Consider the following 19,624-nt stretch of genomic DNA (forward strand, 5'->3'; position numbering starts at 1 on the left):
TATTTATAATAAGTGCGGAGGCCATACAAAAAAAACATTTGTGTGTTTGTACCATTACCTCGTCTGAATCGTGTAAGCCGGTCTTGTTGCTAGCCCGAGTGTGGTTGCTGTCTAATGGCTCGTCTACTCCATCTCCCTGGGCCTCAGCATGCTGCTGTAGGACAGAGTACCTGTGTACCAGGAACCTGGGGGAGCCAATCAAAACACACTGAGCCACTTATAACCTTTTCACACATCATTGTGCCGACCAGAACCAAACGGTGCTGGCTCAGATATTTAACATTTTTTTCACTGTGCTTGAGTAACCGTCTCTGATCTTAAACAACAACAACAACAACAGTATAGCTTGATTTGCTATGTACCGATCTCAAAACAACAGTATAGCTTGATTTGCTATGTACCGATCTCAAAACAACAACAGTATAGCTTGATTTGCTATGTACCGATCTTAAAACAACAGTATAGCTTGATTTGCTATGTACCGATCTTAAAACAACAGTATAGCTTGATTTGCTATGTACCAATTTTAAAACAACAACAGTATAGCTTGATTTGCTATGTACCGATCTTAAAACAACATTTGCTGTACTGACCTTCCACCGCAGACGTACTTCTTGACAAAGAGGAACCCGGCCACGACACTGAGCAGGATAATGATCAGAACCGTCACTACGATGGGTGCTGAGCTGGACAGATGGCCGTCCGTCTTTAGGAGGGGAGAGATACAGAGAGAGTACAAGGACAATTCTTCCATCGTTGTCATGCAGTATACACAGAGAGACAGAGACAGAGAGACAGAGAGAGAGAGAGAGAGAGAGAGAGAGAGAGAGAGAGAGAGAGAGAGAGAGAGAGAGAGAGAGAGAGAGAGAGAGAGAGAGAGAGAGAGAGAGAGAGAGAGAGAGAGAGAGAGAGAGAGAGAGAGAGAGAGAGAGAGAGAGAGAGAGAGACAGAGAGAGAGAGAGACAGAGAGAGAGAGAGAGACAGACAGAGAGAGAGAGAGACAGAGAGAGACAGAGACAGAGACAGAGAGAGAGACTTCCAGAAATGGGAAAGCATGTGTTACCATGACTACTGACAGTCGTGCAGCAGGATTAAGGTCATGTAACCGATGGTTACTGAGGTTTACACTGTTTTGAAGATGAAATCCCTATCAACCTTTCTGTCAGTCTCTTGGGTTAAAATGTTTCAAGTGATTCCACGTTCAAACTGCCCTTGTTATACGTAAGTTGTCAAATTCAATAAATGTTACGCAAGGATTCCTTCCATTGTTTTTTTGACATTCTAGAACAGGACCAGTGAGAACCAGTGTGGACCAGTGAAAACCAGTGTGGACCAGTGAAAACCAGTGTGGACCAGTGGCGTGGTCATCTCTACTCACCAATAGTTCCTGAGGTCCCAGTAGGTCATTGACACATCTCTTACTGAGGTCTATCTCTTTTCTTTCCGGCTGTGTTCCTCCCTCACACTTATCCCCAGGGATCTTCCTATAGCTGTGGACCAAGACGACATGGTTAGTGGTTAGTCATGGTCACGAAGAAAGTATCTTAATTAAATCAAATTGTATTGGTCACATACACATAGTTAGCAGATGTCATTGGTCACATACACATAGTTAGCAGATGTTATTGTTACTGTAGCAAAATGCTTGTGCTTAAATATATATATATTTTAAACTCTTCCATCGTTGTCATGCCGTATGCACAGAGAGAAACTTCCAGAAATAGGAACCCATGTGCTACCATGACTATTGACAGTTGTGCAGCACAATCAGGTGGTTCCGTGATCCACACTCTGATAAGTCACCTTGTCTGAGACCTGTAGACTTGTGTTAGCTCCTCAAGCTAATTCCTAGACTTTAGCACAGTGGGCTAACACAGTCTTGTGATACACAGCGCAGGAGATCCAGGTTGGACCACAGATGACTAAAGCCTTACCCTCTGGTCTGCAGCAGCTCCTTCTTGCCTTGCAGACAGAACTCCAGAACGTGGCCCTTCAGGTCCGGCTGCTCCACACACTCGGAGCTGTTCTCTTTACGATAGTACCCAAAGTCACTGCAGGATGGCAGCGTGGAGCAGGTTGGACAGGGACAGCAGGCAGACAGCACAGTTAGTGGTGTTGAGAACAATTCTATATTCAAATACTATTCTTCTGCCACTGGTAAAATGTCTGTAGCTAGGGTGACCGCCACAGTGTACAGTAGCTAGGGTGACCGCCACAGTGTACAGTAGCTAGGGTGACCGCCACAGTGTACTGGAACTGACTGAAACATATGCAGTAAACGGTAAAGTTTGCCCAACTTTAAATACCATTGTGGTTACATTCCCATCTCCATACCGCCACACCAGAATGCATGCCCAATACAAGGCTTGATCTTAGGTAGTGTACTAGCGTGGCTAAGGGAACAGATTCATGAGGACTAGACTTCTCACCACAGAAAGTCATCCAAGGTGCAGGGACAAGGGGCGGGTTGCTTGTTGACCTCATAGTCCCGTCCGTTCAAGCAGACAGAGGCCTTCCTCAGACGCAGGAACTTCTCCTTGTAACCCAACATACAGCCGTCATTAGGGTCGCTGATGTCATCAGAGTGCGCCAGCCACTGCACGTAGTCTTGGTCCTCACCTGAGAAACAGACATGAGTTTGCAAGAGGCTTTAGTTCGGTGGGCTAACACAGACCTGTGATGTGCTGGAGATCCAGGAGCCATCTAATACGGCAGCTTTTTTCCCCTGGTACTGGGTACTCAGTGTTATAATGCATTACTGGTTACTGGGTACTCAGTGTTATAATGCACGTCTGGGTACTGGGTACTCAGTGTTATAATGCATTACTGGGTACTGGGTACTCAGTGTTATAATGCACGTCTGGGTACTCAGTGTTATAATGCACGTCTGGGTACTCAGTGTTATAATGCACGTCTGGGTACTCAGTGTTATAATGCACGACTGGGTACTCAGTGTTATAATGCATGTCTGTATCACATCATTAGCCTACAGTAGCTGTATCCCATGGTATTACTTGTACTCACAGTCTCTAGTGAGCAGCTCTCTGAAGTCGATGGTGACTGATACCCAGTACTGACTGAGCAGAGAGTCTCTGTAGCCCCAGACACTGACGTTCATAGACCTCGCCCCTGGCTCCGACGCTAGCCCTGTGAAGTGGATGGGATCGCTAGTGAACTGGTGAACGTGCCAGCACTGGCCCTCGTCTGTGGAAAACCTGACAGGAAAGAACACATTACTGTATATCAGCACAATGAGGTGTTTTATTGTACGTTGAAGTGGTTTCTTTCTTTCTTGGCCTCTGCATTCTAGCCTGGGTACCAGTTTGTCTTACAGCCGAATAGTCCGAGACTGGGATCCAGGCTTCCTGCGTCGCCTGTCTGAAACGACACCCTGATCTACTCCCTATACAGTTCACAACTTTTGATCAGAGCCCTTCTTATGGAAACACAGACGTACTTGATGTCTTTGATGGGCTGAGCAGAGTGCTCCACGGCCACCAGGAGTCCACCAGAGTCCAGGATGGCATAGTGGTGTGGTCCCTCCAGGGCCTGTAGCCAGGTGTAACCTCCATCATCTGACACGAATACGTCAGGCTTCATCACAGAGATGGCATCGCCCACACTCCCTGAGAGTTCAGAGGGGTCAGGGGTCAGAGGCTAGAGGTCAAAAAATGAAATAGACAGTAAGGTGTAGCCTCTGTCATCTGATAAACTATTTATTAAGTTACTGTATATTCTTCAAGAATCCATTTTCTATTCAGTATATCATTCATTTAAAAAAAAAACTATATATATATATGTTTTTTTTTTTAAATGGATGTACCAATCCGTTTAGAGAACAGATGGTATACCTCCTGAACCATTTGACCTGTCAGAAAGAAGAAACCTCATAGCCCTATCCATAACACACTGCATGGCATATCCTCTTCAATCATAATCACAGTCACTTAGTGGTGCGATATTGACTACATTTTGCATGTCACCATTTGCATGCCAGCAGGGTGTGGTCCATCAAGGTGATGGAGTGACACAGGTGTATGTGTGTTTATAGCACACAAATCAGCTTCAACTTTGTCAAATGTTACATCAGCGCTACACTTTCCAGACCAGGAGGAGAACTCCATCCATTCATGTGTGTTCCTTTTATCTCAGAATGTGTGTCTAATGCAGACCTGGGTTTAAATACTATTAAAATGGTATTTAAATACTATTAAAAGGGTATTTAAATACTATTAAAAGGGTATTTCAATTACTTTCCAAGACATTTGTTAGTAAATTAATGGAAGAATATATATTTTTTAAACACAATCAGTTGAATATTTGATATGTTTGGAATTATACTTGGAAAGTATTGGCATGTATTTGAAAATACTAAAATACACAGTATTTATACAAATACATACTGTGCTGCATTTAAACCCTGTATTTAAAATGATGTATATGGACATATTTTGAAAAAGTTTGTTATTTATAGGACATTATTTGAAAATACTTTCAAATAGTTCCAACAGAGGTAGGTGATTCAGTCCACATTAATTTAAAAATACTCCAATATTTATATTACTACCAATCAAACACACGTGTATTTAAAACCGGTTCTAAATCTAATGTATGAAACAAATGGGGGAAATGCTAGTTTTGCAGAATTTTGATAATGTCTTATTCAACACATCTGATGAAATTAAGTGTCATATCATTTTCTGATATGGAGTGATTTCCTTAAATTGACTGAGTAGAAATGGAATTCACCCCAAAATCTTGATTCCTTTGATTGTCACATGCTTTACCATACCATTTTCAACAGGAATAAACTAATCATTGTCAAAGCATACTAAAGCCCACACACCAATCCAGAAAGTGAAGACATGAACATCTCAGAGACAAACAGAACCTCAGTAGTTGGCCTCCATGCACAAGGCACATCCATCAACACTGCTTCCTGCGCACTCAATCTCATCCTGAGTGTCCCCAACCAATGGCTACGTCCTGTGGCTGATCATGACTGGAGTGGGAGGGACAATATGGCCTCAAAGAGTTATTCTCGCTCAGACCTGGCCGTGTCTCTTCTGCCTGAATTCTGTCTTCTTTGTTGTCAGCATACACATCAAATCAACTGCCGTCTCAAGTCTTGCAGCATTTGGCACGGGTCTCTTGTACACTGGCCGACCCTTGTTTCAAAGCTGTATCCGTGTGGAGCGTTACCTGGCGGTGGTTTGTAACCTTTCTGAAGTACAAACCCCTGAGATACAGGGTGGGCTGGTGTGGTGCTGTCTGGCTGATAGTTCTTGGGGCCGGTTTGTTTGGTGTGCATCTGATTGATCTATCTATATACATCTATGCTTACTTTGGTTCTGTACCTCCTCCTGACGTTTGTGAAGGGGTTCTGCTGCCTCTCAAGGCTGTGAAACGGCCTGGGCCGGGGGAAGGGGACAGAGAGGTGACAAATAACATGAGGATGAGGGCGTTTAAGGTAATTTTGATTATCTTGGTGTCTATGATGGTGAGTTACCTCCCCATTATTGTAATTCTAACTTTAGCTATTGTCCCTCAATCATGATGAAATGCAGTACTTCACATATGCCATTGGTTTATCCATTTTTGTGATCCTTGGTTTTGTGCAGCCCCTCCTCTATGTCCACAGGGCTGGGAAGCTCCCCTGTACCAGGGCTCTCTCAATCTAGTTCCTTTCTTTTCTTCCTGATAGATGTTTTAAAATGTTTTGGGAATTAATCCTCAACTATTTATTTCTATATTTTGATAATCAGGATAATAATTTGTTGTTTGTTTTGTTCTAGAAATATTTGAAACGGGGAGGAGCCTTTACAAGCCTCTGGGCTTTCTACCTCTCTTGTAAATGCTATTTTGACTTGCCTTTTAAACCCTCATCATCACATTGTCTTGTATTTTCCTGTGTGCAAATAAATAAATAACTTAATTAAAAATGTAATCATTCTCTGAGGATGAGGTGAGCAGACTACCTATTAGACACAACTGATTCGAACATTGTATATTGGTGGTCCTCTGTGGTTCAGTTGGTAGAACACGGTCCTCTGTGGTTCAGTTGGTAGAACACGGTCCTCTGTGGTTCAGTTGGTAGTCCTCTGGGTTCAGTTGGTAGAACACGGTCCTCTGTGGTTCAGTTGGTAGAACACGGTCCTCTGTGGTTCAGTTGGTAGAACACGGTCCTCTGTGGTTCAGTTGGTAGAACACGGTCCTCTGTGGTTCAGTTGGTAGAACACGGTCCTCTGTGGTTCAGTTGGTAGAACACGGTCCTCTGTGGTTCAGTTGGTAGACCACGGTCCTCTGTGGTTCAGTTGGTAGAACACGGTCCTCTGTGGTTCAGTTGGTAGAACACGGTCCTCTGTGGTTCAGTTGGTAGAACACGGTCCTCTGTGGTTCAGTTGGTAGAACACGGTCCTCTGTGGTTCAGTTGGTAGAACACGGTCCTCTGTGGTTCAGTTGGTAGAACACACGGTCCTCTGTGGTTCAGTTGGTAGAACACGGTCCTCTGTGGTTCAGTTGGTAGAACACGGTCCTCTGTGGTTCAGTTGGTAGAACACGGTCCTCTGTGGTTCAGTTGGTAGAACACGGTCCTCTGTGGTTCAGTTGGTTCCTCTGTGGTTCAGTTGGTAGAACACGGTCCTCTGTGGTTCAGTTGGTAGAACACGGTCCTCTGTGGTTCAGTTGGTAGAACACGGTCCTCTGTGGTTCAGTTGGTAGAACACGGTCCTCTGTGGTTCAGTTGGTAGAACACGGTCCTCTGTGGTTCAGTTGGTAGAACACGGTCCTCTGTGGTTCAGTTGGTAGAACACGGTCCTCTGTGGTTCAGTTGGTAGAACACGGTCCTCTGTGGTTCAGTTGGTAGAACACGGTCCTCTGTGGTTCAGTTGGTAGAACACGGTCCTCTGTGGTTCAGTTGGTAGAACAGTCTGTGGTTCAGTTGGTAGAACACGGCCCTCTGTGGTTCAGTTGGTAGAACACGGTCCTCTGTGGTTCAGTTGGTAGAACACGGTCCTCTGTGGTTCAGTTGGTAGAACACGGCCCTCTGTGGTTCAGTTGGTAGATCACGGTCCTCTGTGGTTCAGTTGGTAGATCACGGCCCTCTGTGGTTCAGTTAGTAGATCACGGTCCTCTGTGGTTCAGTTAGTAGAACACGGTCCTCTGTAGTTAGTAGAACACGGTCCTCTGTAGTTAGTAGAACACGGTCCTCTGTAGTCAGTAGAACACGGTCCTCTGTAGTCAGTAGAACACGGTCCTCTGTAGTTCAGTCAGTAGAACACGGTCCTCTGTAGTTCAGTCAGTAGAGCACGGTCCTCTGTAGTTCAGGTAGTAGAACACGGTCCTCTGTAGTTCAGGTAGTAGAACACGGTCCTCTGTAGTTCAGGTAGTAGAACACGGTCCTCTGTAGTTCAGGTAGTAGAACACGGTCTTCTGTAGTTCAGTTAGTAGAACACAGTCTTCTGTAGTTCAGTTAGTAGAACACGGTCCTCTTTTGTTCAGTTGGTAGAACACGGTCCAGGATAGTTGGTTCGATACCCGGGACCACCACTAAATGTATGCAGCATGAATAAGTTGCTTTGGATAAAACTGTCTGCTAAAAGGCATATATTGTATCATTACAGCGGTGTCAGACTAATTTATTAATAATAATATAATATCCAGTGCCTTCGGAAAGTATTCCGACCACTTGACTTTTTCCACATTTTGTTAGTTTAGGTTATAAAATTGATAAAATAGTCCCCCCCCCCAACTCATCATTTCTACACACAATACCCCATAATGACAAAGCAAAGTGTTTTTTAGAAACTGAAATATTGCATTAGCATAAGTATTCAGAACCTGTACTTTGTTGAAGCACCTTTGGCAGCAATTTGAATGACACTACAAGTATGAAGCAAGCTTGGCACCTGTATTTGGAGAGATTCTCCTATTCTTCTCTGCAGATCCTCTCAAGCTCTGTCAGGTTGGATGGGGAGCGTTGCTGCACAGCTATTTTCAGGTTTCTCCAGAGATGGTCGATCGGGTTCAAGTCCGTGCTCTGGCTGTGACAATCAAGGACTTCTCCCGAAGCCACTCCTGTGTTGTCTTGGCTGTGTGCTTAGAGTCGTTGTCCTGTTGGAAGGGTGAACCTTCATCCCAGTCTGAGGTCTTGAGCGCTGTGGGGCAGGTTTTCATCAAGGATCTCTCTGTACTTTGCTCCGTTCATCTTAGCCTCGATGCTGACTAGTCTCCCAGTCCCTGTGGCTGAAAAACTTCCCCACAGCATGATGCTGCCACCACCATGCTTCACCGTAGAGATGATGCCAGGTTTTATCCAGACGTGACACTTGGCATTCAGACCAAAGAGTTCAAACTTGGTTTTATCAGACCAGAATCTTGTTTCTCATGGTCTGAGAATGCTTCAGGTGCCTTTTGGCAAACTCCAAGCAGGCTGTCATGTGCCTTTTACTGAGGAGTGGCTTCCGTTTGGCCACTCTACCGTAAAAGGCCTGATTGGTGGAGTGCTGCAGAGATGGTTGTCCTTCTGGAAAGTTCTCCCATCTCCACAGAAACTCTGGAGCTCTGTGAGAGTGACCATTGGGTCATGGTCACCTCCCTGACCAAGGCCCTCCTCCCCCGATTGCTCAGTTTGGCAGGGGCAGCCGGCTCTAGGAAAAGTCTTGGTGGTTCGAAATGTCTTGCATTTAAGAATGGAGAACACTGTGTTCTTGGGGACCTTCAATGCTGCAGAAATGTTTTTGTACCCTTCCCCAGATCTCTGCCTCGACACAATCCTGTCTCGGAACTCTACGGACAATTCTTTCAATCGCATGGCCTGGTTTTTTTCTCTGACATGCACTGTCAACTGTGGGACCTTATATAGACAGGTGTGTGCCTTTCCAAATCATGTCCAATCAATTGAATTGAAAACAGGTGGACTCTAATCAAGTTGTAGAAACATCTTAAGGATGATCAATGGAAACAGGATCACCTGAGCTCAATTTCTAGTCTCATAGCAAAGGGTCTGAATACTTATGTAAATAAGGTATTTCTGTTTTTTATTTGTAATATATTTGCAAACACGTCTAAAAACCTGTTTTCACATTGTCATTATGGGGTATTGTGATGTCATTATGGGGTATTGTGATGTCATTATGGGGTATTGTGATGTCATTATGGGGTATTGTGATGTCATTATGGGGTATTGTGTGTAGATTGCTGAGGATTTGTATTTATTTAATCCATTTTAGAATAATTTTTTTAAAAAGTGGAAAAAGTCTAGGGGTTGAAATACTTTCCGAAGGCACTGTATGTCTTTTAGATACCGGGAGAAGGCCACAGATCAGTGGCTGAGTCTAGACATGAACCACGAGTGTCAACGCTGGACCAGCCTCCGGCACAAACACAACTGCCTGTCCTTTTTGCTTAGTCAAATTGAAATAGTCATGGACAGGTTAATGAGGATGAGGTGTGTGTGTGTGTGTGTGTGTGTGTGTGTGTGTGATTTACCGTGCGCCATGATGAGTCCTACAGCGTTTGGTTCACTGAGAGGCAGCATGGGGACGTTCAGCTTCATAGCCGTGCTGTAAGCTGCGTGGATGTGGAGACTGCACTTGTCGGGGTCTTTGGCTGTGGAGTCACACTTGGTGTTGGCAGGCTTCTGCAGGGGCACCCATTCCCCTCCCTGGTCGAAGGACACCACGGACTGCACCGAGCCGTCTGGAGGAGAAATAAATAAATACAACGACGAGACAGAGGTTATTCTGAGAGACATATAGATATAATCCAGCGTTTCTCCATGTATGGCTCTCCTATAGACATGCAGCTGAACTCACACTGAACAGCGAATGAAAGTCATTCATCCTAGGCCTCATAACTGTTACGGCAGAACACACCGTAGTCTATCTGGGACACAGTCACGCAGCCTTTTTCCTGCCACACACCAATGCCTTTGGAACTCCCTTTCCCATCTCAGGCCTGCTCTAACTGTTGGGGGATTCAAAGCAGGTGTGTGTGTGTGTGTGTAGTCCCTACCCTCTGCCAGTATACTGGTGATGAAGACCCCTCTTAGAGAGGTAACGTTGGTGAAGTCAGTGTCTCCCCCTGTGGTGGTGTAGAGGTGACGCTCCAGAGACTTAGAGTACACCGTACCCCTGTCGTCTGACACGTAGATGCTGCCGTAGCCTGTGTCTGGGAACATATAGGAGAAGAACTGTATTTGGGTACTGTAGAGATAAGATATGGAGATAAGAGGAGGGGAGTAACAGGGGAGAAGAAGAGGACAGTAACAGGGGAGGAGAGGAAAGGAGGAACAGGGGAGGAGGAGGAAAGGAGGAAACCGGGGGGAGGAGAGGAAAGGAGGAACCAGGGGAGGGAAAGGAGGAACCGGGGAAAGGAGGAACAGGGGAGGAGGAGGGGAAAGGAGGAACCGGGGAGGAGAGGAAAGGAGGAACCGGGGAGGAGAGGAGAGGAGGAACAGGAGGAAAGGAGGAACAGGGGAGAGGAGAGGAAAGGAGGAACCGGGAGAGGAGGAGGAACAGGGGAGGAGGGAAATGAGGAACCGGGGAGGAGAGGAAAGGAGGAACAGGGGAGGAGAGGAGGAGGAACAGGGGAGGAGGAACAGGGGAGGAGAGGAGGAACAGGGAGGAGAGGGAGGAACAGGGGAGGAGAGAGGAACAGGGGAGGAACAGGGGAGAGGAGGAACAGGGGAGGAGGGGAGGAGAGGAGAGGAACAGGGGAGGAGAAGAGGAGGAACAGGGGAGGAGAGGAAAGGAGGAACAGGGGAGGAGAGGAAAGGAGGAACAGGGGAGGAGAGGAAAGGAGGAACAGGGGAGGAGAGGAGGAACAGAGACTTAAACAGTGCCTCTGTCATCTGACACAGCCAGTGTCCAGGGACATAAAGGATTAGGTCACTGCGACAACTGTATTAGAATAGATAAACAATGGAGAAAAGTGAAGGAGAGGAATAGAGGAGACATGGCAAGTGTCTGGAGACAATGAAACATTTAGAAACTAAAAGGAGAACTTTTTAAGAGAAAGTTGTTCCATGTAGTGAACCTGTTATTCAATGCATTTGTACGGGCTAAAAGCAATAAGGCCCTCCAACACTTTTTTAATGAATAAACACAATACCAGTCAAGAGTTTGAACACACCTACTCATTAAAGGGTTTTCCTTAATTTGTACTATTATTTACATTGTTACATCATGCAGTAATTTAAAAAAGTGTTAAATCAAAATCTATTTTATATTTGAGATTCTTCAAAGGAGCCACCCGTTGCCTTGATGACAGCTTTGCACACTCTTGGCATTCTCTCAACCAGCTTCATGAGGTAGTCACCTGGAATGCATTTCAATAGACAGGTGTGCCTTGTTAAAAGTTCATTTGTGGAATTTCTTTCCTTCTTAATACATTTGAGCCAATCAGTTGTGTTGTGACAAGGTAGGCGTGGTCTACAGAAGATATCCCTATTTGGTAAAAAACCAAGTCCATATTATGGCAAGAACAGCTCAAATAAGCAAAGAGAAACTTTAAGACATGAAAGTGGAAAATTTCTTGAACTTCGAAAGTTTCTTCAAGTGCAGTTGGCAAAAGCCATCAAGCGCTATGATGAAACTGGCTCTCATGAGGACCACCACAGGAAAGGAAGACCCAGAATTACCGCTGATGCGGAGGATACATTCATTAGAGTTACCAGCCTCAGAAATTGCAAGGGTTTTTCTTTATTTTTACTATTTTCTACATTGTAGAATATTAGTGAAGACATCTGGGTTCGCTCCCCCCCCTAACCCTCATAGCCTGGTTCCTCTCTAGGTTTCTTCCTAGGTTATGGCCTTTCTAGAGTTTTTCCCTAGCCAACGTGCTTCAACACCTGCATTGCTTGCTGTTTGGGGTTTTAGGCTGGGTTTCTGTACAGCACTTTGAGATATCAGCTGATGTAAGAAGGGTTATATACAGTGCCTTGCGAAAGTATTCGGCCCCCTTGAACTTTGCGACCTTTTGCCACATTTCAGGCTTCAAACAAAGATATAAAACTGTATTTTTTTGTGAAGAATCAACAACAAGTGGGACACAATCATGAAGTGGAACGACATTTATTGGCACTACAAAGTATTAACTTAAGGAGGCTGAATAATTTTGCACGCCCAATTTTTCAGTTTTTGATTTGCTAAAAAAGTTTGAAATATCCAATAAATGTCGTTCCACTTCATGATTGTGTCCCACTTGTTGTTGATTCTTCACAAAAAAAATACAGTTTTATATCTTTATGTTTGAAGCCTGAAATGTGGCAAAAGGTCGCAAAGTTCAAGGGGGCCGAATACTTTCGCAAGGCACTGTATATACATTTGATTTGATCAACTATGAAATAACACATATGGAATCATGCAGTAACAAAACGTAGTTAAACTAATCAAAATATACTCAATAGAAACATAAGCAATGGACATTAGACCAGTGGAAATGTATTCTTTGGTCTGATGAGTCCAAATTTTTGAATTTGGGTTCCAACCGCCGTGTCTTTGTGAGACGCAGAGTAGGTGAATGGATGATCTCCACATGTGTGGATCCCAACGTGAAGCATGGAGGAGGAGGTGTGATGGTGTAGGGGTGCTCTGCTGGTGACACTGTCTGTGATTTATTCAGAATTCAAGACACACTTAACCAGCATGGCTAAAACAACTTTATGCAGTGATACGCTGTCCCATCTGGTTTGTGTTTAGTGGGACTATCATTTGTTTTTCAACAGGACAATGACCCAAAACACACCTCCAGGCTGTGTAAGAGCTATTTGACCAAAAACGAGAGTGATGAGAGTGATGAGTGCTGCATCAGATGACCTGGCCTCCTGGCCTCCCACCCAATTGAAGTTGTTTGGGCTGAGAAAAATAGTTTTAAAAAATAAAGAAAAACCCTTGAATGAGTAGGTGTGTCCAAACTTTTGACATATATATATATATATTTTTTTTTTTTATGGACTTCAAGGGGTCTTAAAATTCCAATTCAAATAGCTAAATGATCCTTGCTATGACCTTCTTAAAACAAGTAGAAGACCAGAGTAGGAGTGGAAGGAGATGAAAGGATGAGGAGAGAACATGAAAGGATGAGGAGAGAACATGAAAGGATGAGGAGAGAACATCGGTCCTGTTAGGGTCCAATCCAACATGGTTAACTAGAGTGACATTCTGTGGGGAAAAAGAACACAGTATAGGCTATTGACTGACCTCCTGGTTCATCCACGTGCATAAACACCATGTCGTCATTGGCTGACAAGATAGAATAGAACTCCTCGTGGCCAACCGGAGGCAGCTGAGCCATGTTCCAATCCTCCCCCTGGTTAGTCGACACATGGATCATCCTCAGAGTGCCCTGGGTGAGGGAGACAGAGACAGAGACAGAGAGACAGACAGAGAGAGGGGAGGGAGAGGGGAGGGAGAGACAGAGAGGGGGGGAAGGGGGACCGAGAGAGAGAGAGGGGGAGATGCAAAGATAGAGAGTGCGAGGGAATGAGAAAGAAAGTGAGAGGGAGATAGAGAGATGGTATCAGCTAGGCCTTAGGCTTAAAGAACAAGCTCACATACAAAACATTTGCAAACTAACACACACAAAAAAACAATTACACCACACAGACACACTCATTCTTACAGTTCCAGTCATAACAGAAGCAAACAGGAACTTTCCCCCCAGGCCGAAAGAGAAGATTTTAATGGCAACAGTCTTGATGGTCTTCCCGTAGTCTGCCGTCTTTCTCAAGTCTAGCATCCCCCTTTCATCTGAGAGAGAGAGACAAAGAGGAAGAGACAACGAAAGAGAGAGAGAGGGATTGATGGAAAGAGAGTGATTGATCGAGAGAGAGAGAAAGAGAGAGGAATTGATGGAAACAGCGATGGAGGGATTGAGAGAGAGAGAGATTGATGAAAAGAGAGTGATTGATCGAGAGAGAAAGAAAGAGGGATTGATGGAAAGAGTGATTGATCGAGAGAGAAAGAGAGAGGGATTGATGAAAAGAGAGTGATTGATCGAGAGAGAAAGAAAGAGAGAGAGAGAGAGACAAAGAGGAAGAGACAATGAAAGAGAGAGAGAGGAATTGATGGAAACAGCAATAGAGGGATTGAGAGAGAGAGAGAAAGAGAGAGAGAAAGAAAGAGGGATTGATGAAAGACTTAGATTTGGGATTGATCAAGACTTGATACAGTTTCTAACTATAAGAATAGATGAAAGTAAAAATCTCTCTCTCAATCCCTCTATCGCTGTTTCCATCAATCTCTCTCTCCCTCTCTTTCCTTGGCATCCATGTCAACTATTTATGTCAGTCTGTCACGAGAGACTATGAAATCATTTTCAAGGTTTATTAGCTATTTGAATGGATGTCAGTGTCACTCACTGCAGGATCCATTGAGGTTGGTGGTAAAGAATAGGTTACTGTCCATCCCCCTGGAAACAGAGAAGACAAGCTGTCACACATTACCGTACAGATCCTAGCCTTTATAAACATGTGCAAGCTGTCCCCCACACATTACCGTACAGATCCTAGCCTTTATAAACATGTGCAAGCTGTCCCCCACACATTACCGTACAGTTCCTAGCCTTTATAAACATGTGCAAGCTGTCCAGTCACACATTACCGTACAGTTCCTAGCCTTTATAAACATGTGCAAGCTGTCCCCTCACACATTACCGTACAGTTCCTAGCCTTTATAAACATGTGCAAGCTGTCCCCTCACACATTACCGTACAGTTCCTAGCCTTTATAAACATGTGCAAGCTGTCCCCTCACACATTACCGTACAGATCCTAGCCTTTATAAACATGTACAAGCTGTCCCCCACACATTACCGTACAGAACCTAGCCTTTATAAACATGTGCAAGCTGTCCCCTCACACATTACCGTACAGTTCCTAGCCTTTATAAACATGTACAAGTTGTCCCCCACACATTACTGTACAGATCCTAGCCTTTATAAACATGTACAAGCTGTCCCACATTACTGTACAGAACCTAGCCTTTATAAACATGTACAAGCTGTCCCACATTACTGTAAAGAACCTAGCCTTTGGAAACATTTACAAAATAGCCAAACATGTTTTGTTGTAAGTACAGCACCATGGTCACTGTTTTCAAACTATAGTGGAATGAAATATGACCTTGTTGAGGATATTCTTCGGGACACACTGGTAACAGTTGAAAATACGCTGCTCCTGCTGTACTAAAAAAAGACCTCGGTGACGTGTTTCATCATCTTAGCGGCTAATTGTCATGGTGCCACATGCATACGGTTAGTTTACCACACGTCCCATCCCGCAGACGGTTAGAGCCGTGCCCTTCTCAAACAGGTACTTCGCGCCAGCGGTTCCATTGTGCCGATCTTCAGAATTTCGTCATGTCCTAGTTAGGAATATAGGTCAAGCTAAACTATCAAGGTTAGGTTTCAAGGGACTGGGAAGAGAGGCTGGGTGGCGTGATATTGCTGTATGTGTTTCTGCCTGCCTGCCTGCCTGCCTTTGTGTGTGTGTGTGTGTGTGTGTGTGTGTACTCAACACTACTGGTGCTGCAGCATTAGAAAGTGAACCAGTGAAGGTAAACAAACAGAGCTAGTACCGATGCCCTTTCAGCACAGCTAGTACTGACTTGGCCCAGAGAACACCTAGTCAAACACGAACTAACAAAGGGCTTGGCCCAGAGAACACCTAGTCAAACACGAACTAACAAAGGGCTTGGCCCAGAGAACACCTAGTCAAACACTAAACTAACAAAGGGCTTGGCCCAGAGAACACCTAGTCAAACACTAAACTAACAAAGGGCTTGGCCCAGAGAACACCTAGTCAAACACTAAACTAACAAAGGGCTTGGCCCAGAGAACACCTAGTCAAACACGAACTAACAAAGGGCTTGGCCCAGAGAACACCTAGTCAAACACTAAACTAACAAAGGGCTTGGCCCAGAGAACACCTAGTCAAACACTAAACTAACAAAGGGCTTGGCCCAGAGAACACCTAGTCAAACACTAAACTAACAAAGGGCTTGGCCCAGAGAACACCTAGTCAAACACTAAACTAACAAAGGGCTTGGCCCAGAGAACACCTAGTCAAACACTAAACTAACAAAGGGCTTGGCCCAGAGAACACCTAGTCAAACACGAACTAACAAAGGGCTTGGCCCAGAGAACACCTAGTCAAACACTAAACTAACAAAGGGCTTGGCCCAGAGAACACCTAGTCAAACACGAACTAACAAAGGGCTTGGCCCAGAGAACACCTAGTCAAACACTAAACTAACAAAGGGCTTGGCCCAGAGAACACCTAGTCAAACACTAAACTAACAAAGGGCTTGGCCCAGAGAACACCTAGTCAAACACTAAACTAACAAAGGGCTTGGCCCAGAGAACACCTAGTCAAACACGAACTAACAAAGGGCTTGGCCCAGAGAACACCTAGTCAAACACTAAACTAACAAAGGGCTTGGCCCAGAGAACACCTAGTCAAACACTAAACTAACAAAGGGCTTGGCCCAGAGAACACCTAGTCAAACACTAAACTAACAAAGGGCTTGGCCCAGAGAACACCTAGTCAAACATTAAACTAACATAACTGCAATGCCAGTTTCCTGCCTGCTTTTACTGTTTGCAAGGTGCCCTGACAACAGTGGGGGAAGTACTGGATGTTTATTCAACATACTCAGGGGTGAAAGTAGATGTAATTTCTTCCTGACACGGGACAATCCTATGTGTGTATGAGCTCTCTGTGGGCCTAGTCTGTGGACTGGGCCTAGTCTGTGGACTGGGCCTAGTCTGTGGACTGGGCCTAGTCTGTGGACTGGGCCTAGTCTGTGGACTGGGCCTAGTCTGTGGACTGGGCCTAGTCTGTGGACTGGGCCTAGTCTGTGGACTGGGCCTAGTCTGTGGACTGGGCCTAGTCTGTGGACTGGGCCTAGTCTGTGGACTGGGCCTAGTCTGTGGACTGGGCCTAGTCTGTGGACTGGGCCTAGTCTGTGGACTGGGCCTAGTCTGTGGACTGGGCCTAGTCGTGAAGATTTGTCATTTAACGTTTAAACTGAATGACCTTTTATTGTGTCATAAACACGGTGTCGCCCACTCGACCTCGGCCTTGTCAGTGTTTTCATCTAAACACGGCACATTTTGGAACGTAGGCTATACCACACTTCCATTCCTCCATTTTTCCATTTTTCATGCCTCTGACATGCAGTAACGATAAAGAGTAACGATATATAGTAACGATATATAGTAACGATAAAGAGTAACGATATATAGTAACGGTAACGATAAAGAGTAACGATATATAGTAACGATAAAGAGTAACGATAAAGAGTAACGATAAAGAGTAACGATATATAGTAACGGTAACGATAAAGAGTAACGATATATAGTAACGATAAAGAGTAACAATAAAGAGTAATGATATATAGTAACGATAAAGAGTAATGATATATAGTAACGATAAAGAGTAACGATATATAGTAACGATAAAGAGTAACGATATATAGTAACGATAAAGAGTAACGATAAAGAGTAACGATAAAGAGTAACGATAAAGAGTAACGATAAAGAGTAACGATATATAGTAACGATAAAGAGTAACGATAAAGAGTAACGATAAAGAGTAACGATATATAGTAACGGTAACGATAAAGAGTAACAATATATAGTAATGATAAAGAGTAATGATAAAGAGTAACGATAAAGAGTAACGATAAAGAGTAACGATATATAGTAACGATATATAGTAACGGTAACGATAAAGAGTAACGATATATAGTAACGATAAAGAGTAACGATAAAGAGTAACGATAAAGAGTAACGATAAAGAGTAACGATAAAGAGTAACGATAAAGAGTAACGATAAAGAGTAACGATAAAGAGTAACGATATATAGTAACGGTAACGATAAAGAGTAACGATATATAGTAACGATAAAGAGTAACGATATATAGTAACGGTAACGATAAAGAGTAACAATATATAGTAACGATAAAGAGTAACGATAAAGAGTAACGATATATAGTAACGATAAAGAGTAACGATAAAGAGTAACGATATATAGTAACGATAAAGAGTAACGATAAAGAGTAACGATATATAGTAACGATATATAGTAACGATAAAGAGTAACGATAAAGAGTAACGATAAAGAGTAACGATATATAGTAACGATAAAGAGTAACGATAAAGAGTAACGATAAAGAGTAACGATATATAGTAACGATAAAGAGTAACGATATATAGTAACGATAAAGAGTAACGATAAAGAGTAACGATAAAGTAACGATAAAGAGTAACGATAAAGTAACGATAAAGAGTAACGATAAAGAGTAACGATAAAGAGTAACGATAAAGAGTAACGATAAAGAGTAACAATAAAGAGTAATGATATATAGTAACGATAAAGAGTAATGATATATAGTAACGATAAAGAGTAACGATATATAGTAACGATAAAGAGTAACGATATATAGTAACGATAAAGAGTAACGATAAAGAGTAACGATAAAGAGTAACGATATAGTACTGATAAGTAATGATATAGTACTGATAAGTAATGATATAGTACTGATAAGTAACGATATAGTACTGATAAGTAACGATATAGTACTGATAAGTAACGATATAGTACTGATAAGTAACGATATAGTACTGATAAGTAATGATATAGTACTGATAAGTAACGATATAGTACTGATAAGTAACGATATAGTACTGATGAGTAACAATATAGTACTGATAAGTAACGATGATAAATAGTAATGATAAATAATTTTGTAAAAGCCAACAGTTTTCTTGACATTGTGTTGTAGTTATTGTGATCAGCTCATGTTTCACCTGTATAGCGTACCCCACTATCTCTTTAACTGGGACGCCGTACCGGACAGTAACACCTTACTTTGACCCTTGAACTAAATGTAAAACTAAAATCGGCTAGCTGCCTGAGGGAGAAGAGGACAAGAAAATATAATTCCACCAAATCAACCTCAGGGACTCAGAGCTGCAGTTCGAGAGGAAATGAACATTCAGTACAGTCTACATAACAATAGTGGTCATTATAGGAAATCAAAACAGACCGTGAACAATGGTATAACTGGCTGCTAATAGATCATATATATAATATATAAATATATATAAATAACTATTACCCTGTGGCAGCCATGTAAGGATGGGTTCTTCTGCTAACTCTATTCTTAACATATTTACCTAAAAAAAGTTGTCTCTTACCATTTGGCCAGACACACCATGTCGTGGATCTTCCTCCACTTCTCCCCAAAGTCCTCAGACAGCCAGAGTTCATTCTGTAAAAAAGGGTTAAATGGTTAACAAGGGTATTCAAAAAGCACACACACACACACACACACACAAAAGATAATGGACGCCAGTAATGTTCTCTAGTTTTGTTTGGATTCCCACAGCTCAACTCTCCACCTCTGACACAAACCTGCTATTGCGTCAGGCCTGCTATTGTGTCAGATCATGAAGGGATTTAGAGGGTCTTCACACTTAGACTTTCTGCTAAAATACTCTCTTTGAGCATGGGCTCAAAGTGCGACCGTTTCATATGCAACAAAATATTTCGCTGTGCGACCAGGAGTTTTATTTATTTTGGGAGCACAGTACAACTAGGAAATAAATATCCCAGATAA

At 43.4% G+C, this 19,624-nt stretch overlaps 1 protein-coding gene across 2 annotated transcripts in view; it reads right to left on the reverse strand.

Annotated features, from left to right (window-relative positions):
• Positions 1-19,624, reverse strand: part of LOC112257656 (sortilin-like) — a 35,812-nt gene that overhangs the window by 2,608 nt on the left and 13,580 nt on the right. For both annotated transcript variants that reach the window (XM_042304219.1, XM_042304220.1), the window contains 13 exons: positions 19,203-19,276; positions 14,363-14,412; positions 13,624-13,751; positions 13,203-13,347; positions 10,015-10,170; positions 9,490-9,699; positions 3,458-3,626; positions 3,025-3,215; positions 2,430-2,619; positions 1,935-2,051; positions 1,379-1,490; positions 594-706; positions 59-185 (listed from right to left, as the gene is read on the reverse strand). In XM_042304219.1, the coding sequence (XP_042160153.1) occupies positions 59-185; positions 594-706; positions 1,379-1,490; positions 1,935-2,051; positions 2,430-2,619; positions 3,025-3,215; positions 3,458-3,626; positions 9,490-9,699; positions 10,015-10,170; positions 13,203-13,347; positions 13,624-13,751; positions 14,363-14,412; positions 19,203-19,276 (1,782 nt within the window). The remainder of the gene's footprint in view (positions 1-58; positions 186-593; positions 707-1,378; positions 1,491-1,934; positions 2,052-2,429; positions 2,620-3,024; positions 3,216-3,457; positions 3,627-9,489; positions 9,700-10,014; positions 10,171-13,202; positions 13,348-13,623; positions 13,752-14,362; positions 14,413-19,202; positions 19,277-19,624) is intronic.

This window comes from Oncorhynchus tshawytscha, linkage group LG22 (genome assembly GCF_018296145.1).
Source record: "Oncorhynchus tshawytscha isolate Ot180627B linkage group LG22, Otsh_v2.0, whole genome shotgun sequence".
In the NCBI taxonomy this organism is placed as follows: Eukaryota; Metazoa; Chordata; class Actinopteri; order Salmoniformes; family Salmonidae; genus Oncorhynchus; species Oncorhynchus tshawytscha.